Below are 23,050 nucleotides of genomic sequence, written 5' to 3' on the forward strand. Positions count from 1 at the left end.
CTGAAGACTTTCGCAATTAAGTAAGCACAATTGCTCGTGCGTGACGGATGCTGGGACAGCGTGCGAATTGGTTATGCAAAAATTAACAGCACCTCGAAAAAAAAGATTCGCAGTAGACAGGAATCGAACCTGTGCGGGGAAACCCCAATGGATTTCTAGTCCATCGCCTTAACCACTCGGCCACGACTGCCGGGACAACGTTCCGTGCGGAAGAGGTTGGGTCACGCATTACCTGAAGACTTTCGCAATTAAGTAAGCACAATTGTTCGTGCGTGACGGATGCTGGGACAGCGTGCGAATTGGTTATGCAAAAATTAACAGCACCTCGAAAAAATAGATTCGCAGTCGACAGGATTCGAACCTGTGCGGGGAAACGCCAATGAATTTCTAGTCCATCGCCTTAACCACTCGGCCACGACTGCCGGGACAACGTTCCGTGGGGAAGGGGTTGGGTCACGCATTACCTGAAGACTTTCGCAATTAAGTAAGCACAATTGTTCGTGCGTGACGGATGCTGGGACAGCGTGCGAATTCGTTATGCAAAAATTAACAGCACCTCGAAAAAAAATTTACGCAGCCGACAGGATTCGAACCTGTGTGGTGAAACCCCAATGGATTTCGAGTCCATCGCCTTAACCACTCGGCCACGACTGCCAGAACAACGTTCCGTGCGGATGGGGTTGGGTCACGCATTACCTTAAGACTTTCGCAATTAAGTAAGCACAATTGTTCGTGCGTGACGGATGCTGGGACAGCGTGCGAATTCGTTTTGCAAAAATTAACAGCACCTCGAAAAAAATAGATTCGCAGTCGACAGGATTCGAACCTGGGCAGGGAGACCCCAATGGATTTCTAGTTTATCGCCTTAACCACACGGCCACGACTGCCGGGACAACGTTCCGTGCGGAAGGGGTTGGGTCACGCATTACCTGAAGACTTTCGCAATTAAGTAAGCACAATTGTTCGTGCGTGACGGATGCTGGGACAGCGTGTGAATTTGTTATGCAAAAATTAACAGCACCTCGAAAAAAAAAGATTCGCAGTCGACAGGATTCGAACCTGTGCGGGGAAACCCCAATGGATTTCTAGTCCATCGCCTTAACCACTCGGCCACGACTGCCGGGACAACGTTCCGTGCGGAAGAGGTTGGGTCACGCATTACCTGAAGACTTTCGCAATTAAGTAAGCACAATTGTTCGTGCGTGACGGATGCTGGGACAGCGTGCGAATTGGTTATGCAAAAATAACAGCACCTCGAAAAAAAAGATTCGCAGTCGACAGGATTCGAACCTGTGCGGGGAGACACCAATGAATTTCTAGTCCATCGCCTTAACCACTCGGCCCCGACTGCAGGGACAACGTTCCGTGCGGAAGGGGTTGGGTCACGCATTATCTGAAGACTTTCGCAATTAAGAAAGCACAATTGTTCGTGCGTGACGTATGCTGGGACAGCGTGCGAATCCGTTATGCAAAAATTAACAGCACCTCGAAAAAAAAGATCCGCAGTCGACAGGATTCGAACCTGTGCGGGGAAACCCCAATGGATTTCTAGTCCATCGCCTTAACCACTCGGCCACGACTGCCGGGACAACGGTCCGTGCGGAAGGGGTTGGGTCACGCATTACCTGAAGACTTTCGCAATTAAGTAAGCACATTTTCGTGCGTAACGTATGCTTGGACAGCGTGCTGCGCTGTCATCCTTCGCGTCAGAATTACTTCTCTGCCCCACAGTGACCGAACCTAGCTCACTGCAATTGTGGTGAACACGTTGGGTTGGGTCACGTATTACCTGAAGACTTTTGCAAATAAGTAAGCACAATTGTTCGTGCGTGACGAATGCTGGGACAGCGTGCGAATTCGTTATGCAAAAATTAACAGCACCTCGAAAAAAAAGTTTACGCAGCCGACAGGATTCGAACCTGTGCGGGGAAACCCCAATGGATTTCGAGTCCATCGCCTTAACCACTCGGCCACGACTGCCGGGACAACGTTCCGTGCGGAAGGGGTTGGGTCACGCATTACCTGAAGACTTTTGCAATTAAGTAAGCACAATAGGCAATATGCGAAATTAACAGCGCCATCTAGTGAACGCAGCAGGTACCATATCCGCCATTTTGATGCTGGCGAGGCTTGACCACTACGCGCGGAGGACCCACATGCGAACGTATGTGTTTCAACACTTCGACTGTCGCAGTGAGATTTTTTTTTGCTGGCGAAATGTCAGTACGCTGCTGTGCGCCGCTGTGCAAGCAGCGCGGTGTCAAAGACAGCGATGGGAGCTAGGTATGTGGCATGAATTACGATTTTGCAGCGATCATTTAAATGCAAAACAGGGTATGGCGTGCACAAGCTTTATGGGCCCAGTCTATAGGATGCATGTATCTCCACAGTGCGCGGGCTGCACGAGAGCAATGCAGGACTAACCATTTTTTTGTATTTCGGACAGGCTGTGTTTTTATAGGTTTGTCAGCTTTGCGGCTATGGTGTTTGCACTACGTTGGGCCTCTACACAACAGTGCTGCTCTTCGATTTACCGTCTCGAACTCGCTGAGAAGCTGTGCGGCATTCAAATTTTCTTGACTTCGGGGAAGCCTCGGACTACCCGCAGACTATCCGCGGGGAGTCTGAGATGGTACATTTAAGAACCCCGGTGATTCTCTGCAGTCGAATAGAGAGTCCGCCACTGCTGGTGGGGTAACTAGTGTGACTGAACCGAACTGTTAGGACGGGCTTTTTTGTGACGAGATTACTCCATGTAGGTAGACGACGTAGAAATGTTATTTTTGAAGGTGATTGCGCACAGAGACGTGCAGAGCTTCCGCTACTCCGAGTAACATGCGGTACACGCATCCTAGAAAGGCAGCTCGGTTGCTTGTGCGCGTTCAAGCTCTGTTGTGTCCACAAGTACGGTCACCGCGCAGCAATAAAACAGTCATTCGGAAGATAAAGGGCTATGCCCACTTTGGAACAGAAAAGTATCTGCTCAGGCACTTCAATTCCCCCAACGTGCGCGGACGCAACTTTTCCATTGGGGCCTCCCTCACTAATTTCCCTTTACCAACGAAATAAAATGGAAAAGATAGCGGGGCGCACTGGCGTAGGTTTCGAAAACTGGCACCATAAGTATCGCCAGGGCTTGACTAAATGACGTTCTGCATAAGTTCAGAGCGCGGCAGTCCTATTTATTCGTAAGGCGGGATTCATTCTCTGCATTTTAGTCTCTTTGGCTCAGTTGCATTGCAGCTGTTTTTTGTGTTTCAAGTTTCAAGCTGTTTCAAGTGAGGTGAGTTGCAACTCACCTCACTTGAAAAATTTTTCATGTTGCATTATAAAACATACAGCTGTGGAGACAGCCATAACTTAGTTGTATGGGATTCAGCATTTTGGCTGCCTTACACTCGCCGCTCCTAGAAACCTTTGAAGCTACTTAGATATAAAAAATAACTGATTTAAATTCCCCCGAGTGTCCACAAGTGACTATATGCCTCTTAAGGCTTGCTGTGAAGGGCCATATCAAGGAAAGGCTGCTAGGAAACGGGAGTGTGCACAGAAAAAACTGAGGGGGAGGGGGTCACATTAGAAGTGCATCATTAGTCCTTCAATGCACATATAAGTGTGACCTCTATTCCCTGTGAGATCAATTTGTGATAGTGACTGTGTTTGTGAACAACAATCGCTTAAACAGCTAAGAGAAACATAGCTCATGACGTCGCAATGAATGTTTGTATGCTTATATCTTGTAGGTATCCTTCCACCACTTTCCGAAAGATGTAATGACATACAAGTGGCAAGATGTAGCAAGATTCCTAAACAGTTTGTCCACATCACATGTTTGGGCACAGGGAAACGTCTTGCTGTGGCCATCGCAGTAGCTCAGCGCAGTGAAGCAAGTGTTCAGGAGTCGTACGGCCGTACTAGCGAACGCGTTGCCGTCGACAGCTCGCCCACATTAAAATGGCGGCGGGGTCAAAATGCACAGTGTTGCCAGAACAAAAAGCAATTTCGCATATGGTCCATTGTTCGTGCGTGACGGATGCTGGGACAGCGTGCGAATTCGTTATGCAAAAATTAACAGCACCTCGAAAAAAAAGATTCGCAGTCGACAGGATTCAAACCTGTGCGGGGAAACCCCAATGGATTTATAGTCCATCGCCTTAACCACTCGGCCACGACTGCCGGGACAACGTTCCGTGCGGAAGGGGTTGGGTCACGCATTACCTGAAGACTTTCGCAATTAAGTAAGCACAATTGTTCGTGCGTGACGTATGCTGGGACAGCGTGCGAATTCGTTATGCAAAAATTAACAGCACCTCGAAAAAAAAGATTCGCAGTAGACAGGATTCGAACCTGTGCGGGGAAACCCCAATGCATTTCTAGTCCATCGCCTTAACCACTCGGCCACGACTGCCGGGACAACGTTCCGTGCGGAAGGGGTTGAGTCACGCATTACCTGAAGACTTTCGCAATTAAGTAAGCACATTTTTTCGTGCGTAACGTATGCTTGGACAGCGTGCTGTGCTCTCATCCTTCGCGTCAGAATTACTTCTCTGCCCCACAGTGACCAAACCTAGCTCACTGCAATTGTGGTGAACACGTTCAGCTGAAACACAACATGCCACAGCATCGAGAGAGAGAGAGAGAAAAAAGGTACGTCAGGTAGAAGGTGCATTTATTGGCCCTGTGCCATGTGAGGCTTGTACGATAGGCCTTTCTCCATGCAAGTTCTGAACAGTCAGACGACTTACAACCACTTTCTATTTCCTTCCAAAGAACTTGATCCGCCGAGTGAGCCAAAAGCTCGAGAGTTCAATAAGGAATCAAACTATTTGTGCTCGTTCAACAGCAAGAGGTTTTCAGCCTCAAATGGATGAAGTTTAATGCTCAAGCTGCAGGCTTCAAACTTTGAACATTCTCAATTATCTAATTGTTAACTTCTATTACATGTTCAATTAGCGTTGTGTGTGAGAATGATGCAAGCATCCACTGTTAGCAACCATGTTTGGGTTCTCAATGTGTGCATAATAAGTGATGTTTACTTAATCGTATGTATTAAAAAAAGCTAACCTAGCAACCAGCCATTAGGCCCTTGTCTGCCCTGAAAGCTCTGAGGCAAATCACAGTCCACCTAGATGATGCTGCCATGCATGCTTCCAGACCACTTTCAGGTTCGCTGGATGGTAACAGTTCCAGCAGTCACAGAGGGAGCACATTAAGAGAGCTCGAGTCATTCCTATTTCTGTAGAGGTGCTCCTAGTCATGAAGAGACTAGATTTGCCAGTGCGTGCAACCAATACCTTCACAATCCCAAGACCTTCACAAGCTCTGTGATCTGTTGTCACAGGTCCCGTTAATTCGGGAGGCGATCGCCGGGCTAATTCCAAGGGCCAAAGTATCGGCCCCCGAACCGCACCACGAAAGCGTGGACAATTTAGAAGTGGTCCTATTTGGCGCGCCAGCGGAGGCCGGCTGTGGCCCAAAGAACAAGTCAGAGCCGAGAGTTGATAAACAAAACAAAATTATATTCTCAATATATGGCAGATCAAAACGATACACAAGTATGCACACTCGACAATAGTTGAATACAATATGTCACCAATCAAACAATGTACTACACAGTACAATCAGCCACTCTCGAAACAACGGACACCGACAACAACACGCACTACAATGCAGTCGCATGCATCGAACAACCAAGTCACTTAAAGACTAAAGAGTTTGAAAACTTATTCAGTCCAAAGTTCTTGGAACAAAAGTCTGGATGATACTCTTCCGAGAATCACTCACTCAAAGTCCAGGGTTGTTGTCGTTCCGCTGCCCCCGAAGTTTCTCTTCCAGGAAACCTCGCGTCTTCAATTGACCGCTCTCCAGGCTCCAAACTTCTTCGCCGGAAACACGTCGGCTTCACACACGCAGCTGTTGCCGCGCGTCTTCGCTCGATAGCGGTAGACACACCTCTTGCCTGTAGCTCGAGTCTTCACCCCTCAGGTGGAAATCCTCTTCTTCTCCTCCTTTGTCACGGAAGACAAAAGCCTTCACCCACAAGGCGGAACACCCTACGCACTCTGGCGCATACTTTCTTCTTCTCCTGCTTGTCACTAAGGACAAAGCAGGAGAAGAATCTCGCATCTTTTCACCTTCACCGACAGACGAGGCGGAATACCCCACGCACACTGGCGCTAACTTCCTTCTTCTCCTCCTTTCCCATCTCGGCTGCTCGATTAAATACCTTCTGCACGAGATTCCAGAAAGTTCTCATCATTTCGTCGGCGCGATACGCAGCGAAGGCTGGGGAAAGGGCGAGACGGTACGAGGGCCGTCCGTGACGGATGACGCAACCGTGCATCACCACGCCCCTTTCCATCGAGAACTCTCTAGGGCTTGCTCGGCCGCCGATGCGAGGAGGTTCGTTGACGAACCTACGCTTCCGAGGGGAGATGGACGCGTGCCCGGGGAGTCTTTGGATGCTTGTTTTCTTTTTTTAGCGTTGACCTCGCGGCGTCACTTCTGCTCTTTGTGGCGAGATTTTGGCAGCGCGCCCTTTTTGAGCACTCGTATTGTGACACTGCCCCCACTTTAAGTATATTATCTCATAATATTCAAAACCACGCAAACGAGGGCGGACAGTCCCCACACACTCAAAGACTGCAACATAGTCCGTCGCTCATGACACGTCACATTCACAATAGATCCCTCAATACAATTGTACATTGTAATTCAATCTCACAGCACGTGAAATCTAACCACAGGTACATGAGTACAACACTCCATCACATATTCCAAACAATACAAATGTACAAAGTTCTCTCATTACAACAATTGTACAATACTATACATCACATCCCCGTAACAAACATTTCGACTGGCTCGACATACAGTTGTCACACAGGATAACACCCACATTAACACAACATATTGCACTCAGTACTGCCAAACACATACCGATTCGACCTCAGCCTCTATCTCGTGTATTTTGATCTGCGCTTGCGTCCTTTCTTGCGGTGCTCGCTCGATCTCTTCTTGTTTTTTCTCGTTCTTTTTCGTTCTCTGCTCACGGCTGGTTATTTTTTCATCCACTTTTCTTTCTTCTTAGTTACATTCCATTGGTTCTAATAACTTCCCCTGTACATTACTTGGCATTACTGTCTGTTAGATCTCACATATATATATATATATATATATATATATATATTGTCACAGAACGAGCGCTAAAAATGGGCGCGCCGCCAAATTCTTGCGATAACGCGCGGGAGAGATGCCGGGAGGTCAAAAGAAAAAAAAAGAAAACAAACATCCAAGGCTCCCTGGGCGCGCGCTCTCCCCTCGTAAGCGTGGCTTCGCCGACGAACCTCCTCACCCCACATCGGCGGCCGAGCAAGCCCGCGAAATTTCTAGACCGAAAGCGGCGTGGTCACGCCGGGTTGAGTCACTCATCGCGGAGGGCATTCCAACCGGCTCGCCCTCTCCCCAGCCTTCGCTGCGTATCGCGCCGACGAAATGACGAGAACCTTCTGGAATCTCGCGCGGAAGGTATTTAATCGAGCAGCCGAGACGAGAGAGCAGGAGAAGACGGAAGTTAGCGCCAGAGCGCGTAGGGATTCCGCCGTGTAGTCGGCGAAGGTTTTGTCCGTAGGGACAAAGCAGGAGAAGAAGAGGATTTCCACCTGAGGGGTGAAGGCTCGAGCTACAGGCAAGAGCGTGTGTCTACCGCTAACGAGCGAAGACGCGTGGCAACAGCTGCGTGTGTGAGGCCGACGTGTTTCCGGCGAAGAAGTTTGAAGCTTGGAGAGTGGCCAATTGAAGACGCGAGGTTTCCTGGAAGAGAAACTTCGGCGAGGTTTCCTGGAAGACAAAACTTCAGGGGCAGCGGAACGACAACAACGCTGGACTTTGAGTGAGTGATTCTCGGAAGAGTATTATCCAGACTTTTGTTCCAAGAACTTTGGACTGAATAGGTTTTCTATCTCTTTAGTCTTTAGGTGTCTTGGTTGTTCAATGCATGCGACTGCATTGTAGTGCGTATTGTTGTCAGTCCCCGTTGTTTCGAGTGTGGCTGATTGTACTGTGTAGTACGTTTTTTGTTTGGCGACATATTGTACTCAACTATTGTTGAGTGTGCATACTTGTGTATTGATTTTTTGATCTGCCATTATTGAGAATATAGTTTTGTGTTGTTTATCAACTCTCGGCTCTGACTTGTTCTTTGGGCCACAGCCGGCGTCCGCTGGCGCGCCAAAAAGGACCACTTCTAAATTGTCCACGCTTTCGTGATGTGGTTCGGGGGGCCGATACTTCGGCCCTTGGAATTAGCCCGGCGATTGCCTCCCGAATTAACGGGACCTGTGTGTGACACACACACACACACACGCACGCACACACACACACACACACACACACACACACACACACACACACACACATATATATATATATATATATATATATATATATATATATATATATATATATATATACATATACATATACATATATATATATATATATATATATATATATATATATATATATATATATATATATATATATATATATATATATATATATATATATATATATATATATATGCATGTATGTGTGTGTGTGTGCTGCATGTTTTGCGTCTTTTAAAAAAGCACAATTTTTTTCGCTAGTAATTGGCATTTTCGAGTATTTAATTGAAAATGCAATCCTGAGAGCCAGGTAGTGGACAATAAAATGGCAGCATATCCACGGAGTGACTGATGGGGAGTGGGGCGAAGCATTCGTCCGTCCATTCGTTCTTGCTTCCGTCCGTTCCTGCGTGCGTCTGTTCGTGCGTCCGTCCCTGCGTTCGTCCATGCATCTGCGCCTGCGTCCGTTCATGCGTCCATCCATGCATCTGTCTGTGTGTCCGTTCGTCCATCTATTTAGCACTCCAAGTACAGCCATCTCGAATCTTTTCATCATATATTCTCCATATAGAAGCACCGCCATCCAGCGGACATTTCAAGGACTAAACTGGAGGTGGCACATGCACACTTTCTTGCGGCTTGCGCTTCGGGTTTACTTCCCACCTTTAACCACCTCGAGTTCATGGTATATACTAGTTCACTGTATTCGTGGCTATGCGGCCCAACGCTCGCTAAACCTTTCTAAAACCAAGGAGGTTCACACCCAGGGAGTATAACGTAGCAACCCTTTCTTATCAGATCGTGCTCAATGTACATGCCAATAGCTGCTAATGGGGATCGCAGCGTGCGCGTTACCTAGAGGCCGAATGCTCCTGTCTCTCATTCCCCCTTGGCAGCCATTAACATGTGCATTGAGCACTATCTTTTATTGTTCAACAACGCACAGAAGAAATCTCTCACTGGAACCACCTTGGAGGTCATAATCGTAAGGACCGCTACTTCGGGTATGTGCCACTGGTGGTTACGTACTACGAGGGACGCACAAGCCACGCCATAAGGAGCTTCGCCCCTAAAAGGTAATGGTTGCACTGGAAGGCATTACAGGTATTTCAGGCATGGCTGTGGCAATTTTGTCACTTGAACAAAAATTAAAAAAACAACAATTCGCGAATTTCAACCTTAGTTATTGGATGAATTCGCCGTGTCGAAGTCCGAAAAATCAGGCCGTTCACTGTATCGTGCACATAGATGGCATTAGGAGCAGTTTGTCTTGACAATTCTGAGCCTCGAGATACAGCTCTGGGTCACACAACAAGCCAAGAAGGTGGCAGTTGCGCATGGCCTGACCACCTACTATTTGTGAAAAATACTATTTTTCACTTTAATAAAGTAGTTTCTCTGTTTCTCCTGGCCCGGATCGCTTCGTACGTATGGCGTACACCATTTGGGGCAGGTTGGGTGCAGACTCACTAAATTTTGAGTAAATGAAGCAGGGTGTAGCAGTCAGGGCACTTGGGCGCAGTTTGGTGCAATTGGCGCAGTAGTAGCATCACTAAATTCGCATTGTGTGGCGCCTGGTCGTCACTTTAATGTTCTAAAACACGTTATTACTTGCGTCAACGTGATTCGTTACAGTGCATGAAGCCTGAATAGGGTAAGTATTCAAGGGAGTTTCAAGCATCGTCGAAGTTCCGGGAAAATGCACGCGGAGTTACTGGGTTCCATTCCTATGTAGTCCACCATAGTTTTATTTTTATTTTTATTTTTTGCGTGATATGGATTGCGGACAACCACGGCGGTGGCAGACAGCTAGGGCTAAAGCATCGGCCCTTGTTGCATTGTGATAATAGTTTTAAATTAAAACGCAGTTTGTCGAAAGACATCTTACACTTGAAAAATAATAGTGAATTGATTTTATTCAAGTGCAAAAAAATTTAGGTCCGAAAAGGGAAGACTAAAGGCATTGGCGCCTGAAGAGGTCCTCCCACCTGAAACAATTTTCAACACAAGCACAGACAACAGAAACGGAAGCGACTGAAAAACGTACACAAAAGAAGTAGTTGTTCACATACATGTTTGAATACACATATGGAAAGATAAAATAACATTCTACAGGTAAATGTATAATCAAAAGTACCAGTGTTGAGACCGAAAACAATAAAGAAAAATTGCAGGTGGTGTGCACTGAATAAATTAAAATAAAAAAACCTCCAGGTCTGCGCAGAAGGTGCAGCCCTGTCAAAGCGGAAGCTTGAAGACCGGCCTTTCAAACCTTTTTTTTAACACTCTTTAGGCAACTGCTGCAAGCACATTTGTAGGGTACCCACTACGCCATCAGTCAATGTGTAGTAGGCAAGCATTCATGACGCCATTTTTCGTCATTCTTTGGAAAAGCGTGGTACCCGTTGCACACTTGCAAGAAATTTCGTGCATTTGTTTTATGCTGTGACTTACGACAATGAAGAATTATGCCAGGAGCTTTTGCGATCTGGGGCATGATCCGTCACAGTGGGTATGCGGCACAGTTATTAGGCAAACAACATCAAGCTTTTGTAATGGCTTGCAGTATTCGACGACCCACTCGTTGCGCAATTCGCAATGTGTGATACCTGGTTGTTTCTTTTGCTGTTCCCAAACGCTTTATTACTCTTATTAACGCGACTAGTTTGCCGACATCAAGCCTGCTGAAGGCCAGTTTGCAGAGGAGTCGCAAGCACGCACCGGTCAGGCTCAGGAATAAAAAAAACTGTGTCTTGCACATGTGTGCAGGTGAGCATAATTTTGAAATGATGAAATGGAAAAAGAATCGTATAGAAATAATATGATGATCACACTTTATGGCATTTTTTTCATGCATCAAAGGAAAAAACAGTCACTGCATATCCACGGATTGAATTAGGATGAGTATGGTAAAGCGCTGAAGGGTTATATATACAAATGCTGTATATATTTATACAAGAAATTATACGATTCGTAAATGGTGGCAATACGTCGCTTCCGTTCTCCCTTCATTATAACGGCTTTGTGGTCGGTGAAGGGGTGGATCGGTGATGGGGCAGTGCGGGCTGTTTGCAAGAACGAATTAGTGGGCAGCTGCCAAAGGCGGAACTATAGTCGGTCACGTACGTACATACATACATACATACATACATACATACATACATACATACATACATACATACATACATACATACATACGCACATACATACATACATACATACATACATACATACATACATACATACATACATACATACATACATACATACATACATACATACATACATACATACATACTACATCATAATCATCATCATCATCATCATCATCAGCTTGACTACGTCCACTGCAGGACAAAGGCCTCTCCCATGTTCCGCCAGTTAACCGGGTCCTGTGCTTGCTGCTGCCAATTTATACCCGCAAACTTCTTAATATCATCTGCCCACCTAACCTTCTGTCTCCCCCTAACCCGCTTGCCTTCTCTGGGATTCCAGTCAGTTACCCTTAATGACCAGCGGTTATCCTGTCTACGCGCTGCATGCCCGGCCCATGTCCAGTTCCTCTTCTTGATTTCAGCTATGATATCCTTAACCCCCGTTTGTTCCCTAATCCACTCTGCTCTCTTCTTGTCTCTTAAGGTTAAACCTACCATTTTTCTTTCCATTGCTCACTGCGTCGTCCTCAACATAAGCCGAACCCTCTGTGTAAGTCTCCAGGTTTCTGCTCCGTAGCTAAGTACCGGCAAGATACTGCTGTTATATACCTTCCTCTTGAGGGATAGTGGCAATTTACCTCTCATAGTTTAAGAGTGCTTGCCAAATGTGATCCACCCTATTCTTTATTCTTCTAGTTACTTCAGTCTCGTGCTTCGGCTCCGCGGTTATTACCTGCCCCAAGCAGACATAGTCTTTTACAACTTGAAGTGCCCTATTACCTATGCCGAAGCACTGCTCTCTTCCGATGTTGTTTTACATTACTTTCATTTTCTGCAGAATAATTTTAAGACCCACCTTTCTGCTCTCCTTGTCTAACTCCGTAATCATGAGTTGCAATTCGTCCCCTGAGTTACTCAGCAATGCAAGTCATCGGCGAAGCGCAGGTTACTAAGGTACTCACAATTAACTCTTATCCCTAACTGTTCCCGTTCTAGGCTTCTGAAAACCTCCCGTAAGCAGCGGTAAATAACATCGGGGAGATTGCGTCCCCCTGCCTTACACCCTTTTTTATTGGTATTGTGTTGCTTTCTTTATGAAGCACTATCGCAGCAGTTGATCCCCTGCAGATTTCTTCCATGATGTTTATATATATTTCATCGACGCTCTGATTCCGCAGTGTCTGCATGACGGCTGATATTTCCACTGAATCAAACGCCTTCTCGTAATCTATGAAGGCTATGTATAGTGGTTGGTTATATTCTGAGCATTTCTCTATTACCTGATGGATAGTATGAATGTGGTCGATTGTTGAGTGGCCTGTTCGAAATTCTGTTGGTTCCTTTGGTTGATTGAATTCTAATGTTCTCTTTACTCTGTTAGCAATCACCTTTGTAAATAGCTTGTATGCTACAGAGAGCAAGCTGATCGGCCTGTAATTCTTCAAGTACATGCATACGTACATACATTCATACATAGATACATACATACATACATACATACATGCATACGAACATACATACATACATACATACATACATACATACATACATACATACATACATACATACATACATACATACCAACAAAGGATGGACAGATCCACGCCTTTAGGAGCTTCGTCCCTAAAAAAAAAGCTGTCGTGGCTCAGCGGTAGAATACTAGCTAAGCTGGCATGCAGGGGACCCGGGTTGGAATCCCATTGTGTCCGTGGCGTTTTTCACTTCAGTTTCTTATTTCGTGCGGCAGTGGTTACGAACACCGGCAGCGGTGGCGTCGGACAATTACGGCGCCGCGTGCGACGCTTTTTGTGGTCTCATAACAGCTTTCACTGTAAAAAACTATAGGAAAGAAGTACTTGACCTATGTGGTGCTTTATTATTCTTCCTGATTTGTGATTTCTTACAGTTATTTTGTACCTTTGTTGTTGTTGAACAGTTTCGTAATCTGGTGGTACAACATTTGTGAACCATAGTTTGTCCTGATCCTGTTATTCCCATAGCTAACATATCGTAATGTGTACGACCGATGTCTTCGAGAACTGGAAGCAGTGAGTGAAAAGGAGGTGTCGTTCTCAAGTAACTGATGTGTCTCAAAAGCCAACTGCAAGGTTCTCAAGTTGTGTATGTTTACAATACTCAGTTCGCTCCAGTGTTCGTTTGTACTGTCGCTATAATTCATATTGCAGGTGGCACGAATCAGTATTTTTCGCCAAACAAATAGTGGTTGCAAATTAGATTGTGTATTGCTTCCCCATATCAGTATGCAGTAATGAAGGTAGGATTTCACAGTAGCGTAGTACATTTGTTTTTTAAACCATATTGATAATAAATTTCTCATTTTGTAGATTATACCGACAAAAGGAGAGGCTTTAGAACACACATGATTAAATGGATCTGTCGGAGTTGGCCTTTCAATAAGAATGACACCCAAAAATCGTATAGAATTGAGACACTACTGAAGTTAAACTAACCATAGGAACAAGCAGGATTTTGTAAAGGCTAGTGCACAATAGACAATATTCATACCATCAATGTGTAATAGAGAAGTGCACGGAATACAAACAACCCCTATACTTAGCCTTCATAGAAAGCGTTTGACTCAGTCGAGACATCAGCAGTAATGCAGGCACTACGGAATCAGGGCATCGACGAAACATACATAAACATACTGAAAGAAATCTACAGTGAATATACAGCCAACATAATTCCTAATAAAAAAAGCGACAACCGCCCCCCCCCCCCCCAAAAAAAAAGAAAGGGTGTTAGGCAGGTAGACAGGGACTCTCCAATGCGATTCACCGCGTGTGTACCGTAGGTTTTCAGGGCCCTAGACTGGGAAGAGTTAGGGATAAGAGTTAATGGGGAGTACCTTAGTAGGCTGCGATTTGCGGATGACATTCATTGCCTTGATGAGCAACTCAGGCGACGAATCACAGCTCTTGATTACAGAACCGAACACCGAAAGCAGTAGGTCCGCAAATCAATATGCGCAAAACTAAAGTACTGTGCAACAGTCTTGGCATAAAACAGCACTTTGCGATAGCTGGAGAGAAGCCGGGAGGTGTAAAGGAATATGTTTACATAGGACATGTAGTAACCGTGGAGCCGAACCACAAGAGTGAAATGCCTAAAAGAATAAGGATGGGTGAATCACATTCGGCAAGCATTCCCAAAGCATGAATGGTAATCACCATAACAACACATCAATATTCTGTATGTGTGTCTTTTACTAGAAAAGGCATACATAAGTAATTCTAAGGACCGTAGCTTTTATCACGCTGCACTGACGATGCAACGCTTGCACGAAAAGGCAAGTGTTTCCAACGCTTTGCTAAGACAACACAGTGATGGCACCTTGGTACCCGACACCTTGCGTTCTACACCTTATCGCCTCCGAGAAGGGTGCGCACGCCGCGTGATTCGTTATTCAAGATAACTGCCAGATAGCGCCCATGTCTCACGTGTGACGTGACCTAATGCGCTCGTTTGCCTCCGCTGCACGCTCGAGCATAACGCAGCGCCTCCAAAATACCACTCACCGATTTGCTTGCGCAGAACATCAAATAAACGTTTTGTTTACTCTATTCAGACGCAAGTATATCGTCTTTCGATGACATTTGCAGTATAACATGTAGATACGGGGCCATTTTTATTATGTTGTTCTTTACCTTTATATCTGCATGCTTTTTTTTCTTGACAAAATTCAGTTGCGAGTCAGCGCCCATGTCGTGCACATTGTTTTCTTCTTAGTCCTTGTCCCCCAGTGCGGTGCTAAAATCAAGATGAATACGTACCAACTTGCTCAAGTTTCGATTTTCAGGCGGTTATTGGTGTTGTCCAAGAAACAAAAAGTAAAAAAAAGTTACGCAGCCGACAGGATTCGAACCTGTGCGGGGAAACCCCAATGGATTTCGAGTCCATCGCCTTAACCACTCGGCCACGACTGCCTTTTTTTTCTACCATGGTATTTATTAAAGTACTTGGGCAATCATGACAAAATCGAGCGAACAAAAGTACAATCAAATCGCGAAAGTAAGCGTTCAAGTGTTACTCATAAACACTAAATGCCTAACACAGCGCGAGTTCCTCACATGGAGAGTTCTTCACATTGTGTTATACAAACAAAAAAGGGGTGAGGTCAAACAGTTCTCAAAGACGGAGTACCAGTCCGGTCTAAAGTCTAGCTCGTCGTAAATGTTTTTTAGGTGGATAGCCATTGGAATGAAGTGTGCGCTTGAAGAGGTGATGGGCTCTACATTGCGGTCTTGCATTCGTGTCTTCCACAAGCTGTGCATACCCATGAAGAAAAACATATCATATGGTACTTCATGAAGCGCTGCTGGCAGAAGATAACGTATTGTGTGAGAATTAATGACAAAACGTTTTTTCAGTGCTCGCTGAAGGACATCCCAAAACAGTATGGCATCTTTGCAGCTAACAAAGCAATGTTCAATCGTTTCCGGCACATCACATAGACGGCAGTTAACAGACGGAATGAAAATACCTTTTCTTTCTAACCATGTGTTTACCGCCAATGTTTCAGAGTGGAGTTTATAGCAGAATGTTTTTGAATTCGGTGGAATGTACATTTTGCGCACTCGCTTCAACACATCGTGACCTGGAAGATTGGCGTAGAGTGAACGGTACAATGGAGGGGGGAAGAGTGTACTCAGTAGGTCCTTATACAGCGCCTTGCGCGATACTGTGTACACGTATTCTACAGAGAAGCGAGCTTTAAGGAACTGAACTGCGAGGTGAACCTCCTGCATGAATCCCCACAAGCATGGGCGTTCGGAAAAGTTGGATGAAACAATTAAATCTGGTAAGCAATCAACGAGTGTAACCTGCAAGAAGCAACGGATTACAGGATGGGAATTGTCTCGAAAAAAGAAGAATCGGGACACTATTTGCCATAGATAAAGGTGTTTTAGTCCTAACCCACCCTTACTAACTGGCTTGAATATGTTATCACGACGCATGGGCTCAAAAGTCGAAGAGCATATGAAAGTAGCGAAAATTCGATGAAAGCGTTGTATATAGAATCTTGCGCAATGAATAAGTTGCAATACATAGTAAAGTTTTGTTGCTAAGAAACTATTGCAAGCTTCAGCTCTCCCAAATATCGAAAGTCGATAGGGCACAAATGTCTGGGCCTGTCGTTCAAGCTTAGGGACGCGTTCCTTCCAGTAATGCGCACTGAATCTATATGCATGCAATGGTACACCGAGGTATGTTGGAGGAGTTCTTGTCCAATTAATCCCTGCAAAGTGGTTCGGTGTGCTACCCCACAAGCCAAACCACAGTCCTAAACTTTTAGAGGCATTTAAACGAGCTCCTGATACTACGCCGAACTTTTCAATAGTATATACCTCATTTTCGACACTTGGTTTATCTGTGCAAAAGAATGCGACATCGTCTGCATAAGCCAATACTTTAACCTCACTGCCTAATATTCGAAAGCCACGAATGCAACTCGACTGTATTATGCTTAAGCACAGTGGTTCTAGATAAAGTGCAAATAAAAGAGGTGACATCGGGCATCCCTGTTTTACAGAAGAGTGATTAGAAACTGGCTTAGAGAGTTGACCATTAACTATCAGACGAGTTGAGCATTCATTATAGCATAATTTAACGCCTTTAAGAAGAACTTTGCCAACATTAGCTTGTTCGAGAAGAGAAAAAAGGAAGGAATGACGAACACGATCAAAAGCTTTTGCAAGGTCTACCTGTAGCATTGCAAGATGTTTTTGAGAACCATGACAGTATTGAAGCACTGTTCGAGCGACATGAATATTGGTTTGTATGGATCGACCTCTAATCCCACATGTCTGATGAGACCCAATGAGGATCGACATAGCGAATTGCAACCTATTTGCTAATACTTTTGCGAAAATTTTGTAGTCCACATTTGACAGCAATATTGGTCTGTAGCCCTCGACGAAGCGAAGTTTTTCCTTGTCAGTTGTTTTCGGTATTAACACAGTGTGACTTTTGCAAAAAGATTGTGGGAGTGTATCCATGTCATAACTCATCTGAAAAATATTCAGCAATATAGGAGCAAGCGTTTTCTTGAAAGCTTTGTAAAATTCGCCTGAGATGCCATCAGGCCCCGGTGTTTTCAATAAAGGCAAGTTGTCGATTGCTTGCTCGATTTCCTGTATAGTAATGGGCCCATTAATGACTGCACAATCATCGTCCTTCAAGGGGTTCACAAGAGAAACAAAACTAGCCTTGAGGTGAGCGTCAAGATCATCAGAGGAAGAGCTAAATAAGCTGTTATAGTACGTTTCGAACGCCAAAGTAATGTCTCCGTTATCTTTTATGAGCACATCGTTAAAGTACAAGTCTGGAATAACTTTAGAAATCGCATGGCGTTGCTCATCAAGTAAAGCTTGGCGCGTTGGTTGCTCAGAATTTAAAGTGCGCTGGTTCCGAGATCTAATACGTGCCCCTTGGTAGCGAGCAGCATCATATCTCTGTAGTTGGCACTTTATATTCTCAATATCTTTGATGTACTTTCCCGGCATTTTGCATTCCATCTCATAAAGATTGCAAAGACTTTTAAAAAGTATCTTTTCATCATTCTTTCTATAGAAAGACTTAACAGCCCCAATTTCTAAAGCTATAGCACGAACTTCTTGTTTGAAAAGCTCCCAAGCAGCGAAGATATGAAAACCAATCGAAAAAGATTGCCTCAATGCCATCTGGACGCGATTCATGAATTCCTGATCACAGAGGAGCTTCGCATTCATTTTCTAAAGGGCCCACTGGGGACGGAATTGTTTGTGACGATTTTCACCAATTTGCGCTATGACAATACAATGGTCTGAGAATGATACAGATTCGGTGCTGCAGGAAATTTTACGAGATAGGAGTGATGAGGACATGTAAATACGGTCAAGGCGAGCATGAGAGCTGCCTTGTACTCTTGTATATGCTGTTGCCCGATTCGAGACCCCGATGTCAATTAGTCCTGCATTATCTACAATACCGGATAAAAGCTCACCACTCCTGTCTCTTTTTCCAGACGAACTATAACGATCAATAGCTTCAGATACGCAGTTGAAATCTCCCATAAGTACCGTGCATCTGTCGACGTCAATTAAATTACGCACTTTTTCAAATAACTCAAGTCGTTTCGGAACATCATTAAACGCATACAGATTGATAATTCTCCATGGCACTCCTTGCAACAAAAAATCACAGCATATATACCTGCCCTCTTCATCAACACTAGTGCAGAATGCTGAACAGGGTAGGCTTTTCCTCAGAAACAACCAACAGCCCGCAGATAAACCTTTAGCATGTGAGACACACACATTAAACTGAGACAGAAAAGGTCGCAGGGCCTTCTCGGTCTCTTCCTCGCTCTCGATCTTTGTCTCTTGGATGGCGACAAAGTCGAGACGCTTCCGATTGAGAAGTCTACGGAGCTGTGCTTGTTTCTGCGAAGACCTAAGGCCGCGTACGTTCAAGGTGGCAAATATGAGTCGCTCAGACTGCGCCATGGTGACTACCTTCTAATTCGCTTATTGTCCCTCTTGATCAGTCCCAAGAGTTGGCGCTGAGGCTTCCCGTGAGCCCCCAGCAGGCCTCCTGGATCGGGATCGGCGACACTTCCCCTTTGGCATCGACTTTCGGCGACGGCGTGACTCCCTAGTCACTGACGCTGGGTCACTCCCTTTGCTTGAATCCGAGCTGGAGGATGCGCGACGTTTCAGTATTGCTGTATCCGTAGAGATCTGCATATCATCTTCCGACACTGCACCATGATGAAAAAGCTGCTGCGGAGCTGCAGCGCAAGCAGGTGTTGAACTTTCTGCGGCATCCAGCCCAGAGTCTCTATCTTGTACTGGTGGTTTTTCGGCATCTTTATGGGTCAGCGCAACAGCACTCTTCATAGGAACTTCCACTGGTGCTATGGGTTGTGTGGAGTCGTTTCGGGTATGCTGCTTGCATGATTCACTTGGCTCTTTGCACGCAGAAGTTTCAACTGTGTCAACAGCGAGTGACTTTCTTTCCTCTTCTGGATTCCTTGTGGTAGAGCCTGCAGCATATGGCATTGACGGAGTGTCTCCCGTTGCGTCCAGAACCTCGGTGGCATCCATAATATGCTCTTGTAGGTTATCATCTGGCTGTTTTGTGTGCTGTCGCAGCTTGTTGGCGTATGTCATAACACAATCCTCGGTCGAATGACCGAAGCGTCGACAGTTGTCACAGCGAGGGGTCCTGCAGTTTCGACGGATGTGTCCAACCTTACTGCACCGAAGGCAAAGTGGTGGGCGGCCAGGTATCAGGACGAGGCTTTGCACTCCGCAGACAACAAGAATATGAGGAATATCCGCAATGCGAACTCCATCAGCAAGGGACAAAACAACATCCCTATTTAGCGTCCGCATTTGTTCCATGTCCGCTACTTTCCAGCTTTCTTGTGATATTGTCTTGACCTTCCCAAAATCTTGCAGTGCCTCGCACACATAGGCGTCCTCCAAGCGCTCAGGAAGCCACATAAGCTTCAGCTTCACTTCCGTGGGCTCCGGGTCTATAACGAGGCATCGACGACTTTTGACGAAAAATTCGCCTCTTGTGACCAACTTTGTTTTCGTCAGCGTTGACTTGCATGTGACCATCCAAACATGAGACATTGGAAATTGACCTATGGAGCTTATTTCCTTCAAGTCAATGATGTCCCGAAGAGCATCTCTAAAATCTTGAACCCGGTAGGGGCGACCAGCTAAGTCCGCATGTAGAAAAACAGAGTCCACAACAAGCTTACCGGTGGGAAGGCGAGGAAGTACAACACGGTAGTGTTATGGGGGTGTCTCTTGACCGCCGCCGTCAGCAGGTTGTGCTCGTAACTTGCATCAGGACCGACGAGAAGGGAAGTACCGGCGAGACGGCGCAGAACAGCAAATCAAAAGAGTTTAATACTACATAGTTAGACCAAAGTGGACATTCAAGTTTACAAACAAAGGTAAGAAGCCGAGGAGCAGAGTTCCGGCAGAGTCTCAATCCAGACTGCTTCACCCAGTCTCTCCCTGCGCGTTTTTAAAGGGTTCCAGACGCTTGTGTGACGTCAGGCGCCTCCAGACATGACCAAATATGGATCACCTTGTGTTCGCACCACCTACCACGCCACTGGTCACGCCACCGATCACGCGACTGATCGCGCCACGGATCACACCACCGGCGTTCCCACACTCAAGAGCCAGGTGCGAATGAGCCATGAGCTCACCGCGTTCTCGCGCACAGCACATGACGACCTTCGCGGCAGCAGCGTCTCAGGTTCCTCGGCGTCTGGGCATACACTTCTGCGCCTCTACCCCTGATACGTTTACAGGCCCGGGAGCGTTCGCACGCTTTCCGTGGTCTTGCATTTGGGCCCAAAGGGGTTCGCGTAAAATGAAGCGTAACAGACTGCCCCCTCGCGGATGGAGATCCCGAATGGCAGGGGACAGCATCCACTGTCAACAGGGATCAGTCGTCGAAGCTCGTAGCCTTCTTAACCTGGAGCACGGTACGTGATACCTGGCTCTAGGCCCTGTTCCGTCTCGTAAGGTAGTTCCGCCAGATTTCTTTGATGTTGTCGAGGTTCGCCGGAGGCTGGAGGCGAACCATACAATGGAATCCAGCAAATGGCGACAGTCAAAAGTGGCCAAAGACAATGGTATGAGCTCCTTTCCGGAGCGACCCCGCAGGGGCTCGTCGGTGGGGCTGGTCGCCAGGCAGCTCCGGGTGGTGAGATCATCACACCCCACCGCTTCAGGTCTTTCATCAGCAAGAAGGGAAACCACAGGTTCTTCCGGCGTTCCTGCCAAGAGTTTGGAACCGACGTGGTGTCCGAAGAGATGCCAGATGACAACGAAGTCCTCTCTCTGGGAGGGCAAGATCCTCGCCATGGTAGAGCCGGTCGACTGAACAAACAATCCACGGGAAAACACAGGATAACAAAGCCACTGAAGAAGCAAGCGCGAGACACGTATCCACTGAGCCCCGCCAGGCTTACCTTAAACAGAAAAGTCTCAATCTTATTACTCGTACAAAGTACTAAACACACCCCTAATTTCGTTGCCCACCTAACGACGCACAGGTCTTCCAAAACTACGGAAGAAATAATAACACAAAAACCTATGTCAGGAAAAAAAACAATCGAGGCCAATTCATGACCTAGAGGCTTCGGCTTAAGCCATCGGCATTGCCATTGAGACTCCCCTTTTTGTACCGTATTTCGTATGAATACTGCTGCAAAACGAGGCTCCAGCGCAGGAGGCGACCATTTTTGGAAGAAGTGGACTGCAGCCATCTGAGAGGACAGTGGTCTGTCTCTATTATGAACCTCGAGCCTGCAAGGTAGCACGACAACTTTTGCACTGCCCATACGAGACACGCACATTCTTTCTCGGTTGCGCTATACGCTTGTTCTCGCACAGTCAGCTTACGACTGGCATAAAGAACTGGGTGTTCACTGTCCTCTCCTCGTTGGCACAACACTACTCCCATGCCTCGCTCACTAGCATCACACTGAACTATGAACTCTTTCGAATAATCAGGTGATTTCAGCACAGGTTGACATGTTAAGGCGGCTTTTAATGCTTTGAAAGCCTCCTCTTTACGGTCATCCCAGATGACAGTTTGTGGCTCAGTTTTCCGGAGCGCGTCAGTTAAAGCGCTAGCTAATTCCGAATATCTCGGGATGTAACGTTGATAGTAACCTGCAACCCCCAGAAATGAGCGGATATCTGTCTTTGAGCGTGGTTGCGGGAAATCGCGTATGGCAGCCACCTTGAGCTCAGAAGGTTGGAGGCGTCCTTGTCCGATTATGTGACCTAGGTAGATCACCTCAGCTTGAGCGAGTTGGCATTTAGGTGCCTTCACAGTTAGTCCCGCTTCACGCAAACGCGTTAGAACCACTCGCAGATGTTGCATGTGTTCCGACCAAGCGGACGAATATATCGCCACATCGTCTAACTAGGGTAAAGCGAATTCCCCTAGTCCTCGTAACACCTTGTCCATAAGGCTTGAAAAACAGTATGGTGCATTTTTCAAACCGAAGCTTAATACCTTAGGGCGGAACGTTCCCTACGGCGATATGAACGCTGCATATCTGCTAGCCCTTTCGGTGAGAGGAACCTGCCAGCAGCCTCGAACGAGATCCAGCGTGGAAATATATCGAGCTCCACTAACCCTCTCAATGCGCTCTTCAATGTTTGGTATAGGGTAAATCTGATCTTTGGTGATCGAGTTTAGCTTGCGATAATCCACGCAAGGGCGTAGATCTTTTCCCGGCACCTCAACTAAGATTAAGGGCGAAGTGTAATCGCTCTCACAAGGCTCGATCACGCCTAATTCCAACATCTTCTTCACCTCGGAGTCCATAATCTCTCGTTGGCGCGGTGACACTCGGTAAGCTTTGCTACGCACGGGTTCTGAGGATGTCAGCTCGATGTCATGAGTAACAACTGAGGTTCTTCCAGGCCTATCTACAAATAAGTCCTGAAATTCTTTCAG

At 46.2% G+C, this 23,050-nt stretch overlaps 1 protein-coding gene and 10 non-coding genes across 11 annotated transcripts; all 11 read right to left on the minus strand.

Moving 5' to 3' along the window:
• Positions 1–108: 108 nt before the first annotated feature.
• On the minus strand, positions 109–190 carry TRNAS-AGA (transfer RNA serine (anticodon AGA)). The gene has a single exon. It is a non-coding gene; the product is annotated as a tRNA-Ser (tRNA).
• Positions 191–340: 150 nt separating this feature from the next.
• Positions 341–422, minus strand: TRNAS-AGA (transfer RNA serine (anticodon AGA)). The gene has a single exon. It is a non-coding gene; the product is annotated as a tRNA-Ser (tRNA).
• A 150-nt stretch (positions 423–572) lies between these two features.
• Positions 573–654, minus strand: TRNAS-CGA (transfer RNA serine (anticodon CGA)). Its single transcript has one exon. It is a non-coding gene; the product is annotated as a tRNA-Ser (tRNA).
• Positions 655–1,038: 384 nt separating this feature from the next.
• TRNAS-AGA (transfer RNA serine (anticodon AGA)) lies at positions 1,039–1,120 on the minus strand. Its single transcript has one exon. It is a non-coding gene; the product is annotated as a tRNA-Ser (tRNA).
• Positions 1,121–1,269: 149 nt separating this feature from the next.
• Positions 1,270–1,351, minus strand: TRNAS-AGA (transfer RNA serine (anticodon AGA)). Its single transcript has one exon. It is a non-coding gene; the product is annotated as a tRNA-Ser (tRNA).
• Positions 1,352–1,501: 150 nt separating this feature from the next.
• On the minus strand, positions 1,502–1,583 carry TRNAS-AGA (transfer RNA serine (anticodon AGA)). The gene has a single exon. It is a non-coding gene; the product is annotated as a tRNA-Ser (tRNA).
• Positions 1,584–1,898: 315 nt separating this feature from the next.
• TRNAS-CGA (transfer RNA serine (anticodon CGA)) lies at positions 1,899–1,980 on the minus strand. The gene has a single exon. It is a non-coding gene; the product is annotated as a tRNA-Ser (tRNA).
• A 2,114-nt stretch (positions 1,981–4,094) lies between these two features.
• TRNAY-AUA (transfer RNA serine (anticodon AGA)) lies at positions 4,095–4,176 on the minus strand. The gene has a single exon. It is a non-coding gene; the product is annotated as a tRNA-Tyr (tRNA).
• A 150-nt stretch (positions 4,177–4,326) lies between these two features.
• On the minus strand, positions 4,327–4,408 carry TRNAS-AGA (transfer RNA serine (anticodon AGA)). The gene has a single exon. It is a non-coding gene; the product is annotated as a tRNA-Ser (tRNA).
• Positions 4,409–15,407: 10,999 nt separating this feature from the next.
• TRNAS-CGA (transfer RNA serine (anticodon CGA)) lies at positions 15,408–15,489 on the minus strand. Its single transcript has one exon. It is a non-coding gene; the product is annotated as a tRNA-Ser (tRNA).
• A 3,582-nt stretch (positions 15,490–19,071) lies between these two features.
• On the minus strand, positions 19,072–20,352 carry LOC142772314 (uncharacterized; the record flags this gene model as incomplete). Its single annotated transcript, XM_075874516.1, has 1 exon — positions 19,072–20,352. A coding segment is annotated over one exon (1,281 nt), but the record flags the coding sequence as incomplete, so codon positions are not given.
• Between the last annotated feature and the right edge of the window lie 2,698 nt (positions 20,353–23,050).

Source organism: Rhipicephalus microplus, chromosome 9, assembly GCF_043290135.1.
Source record: "Rhipicephalus microplus isolate Deutch F79 chromosome 9, USDA_Rmic, whole genome shotgun sequence".
NCBI lineage: Eukaryota > Metazoa > Arthropoda > Arachnida > Ixodida > Ixodidae > Rhipicephalus > Rhipicephalus microplus.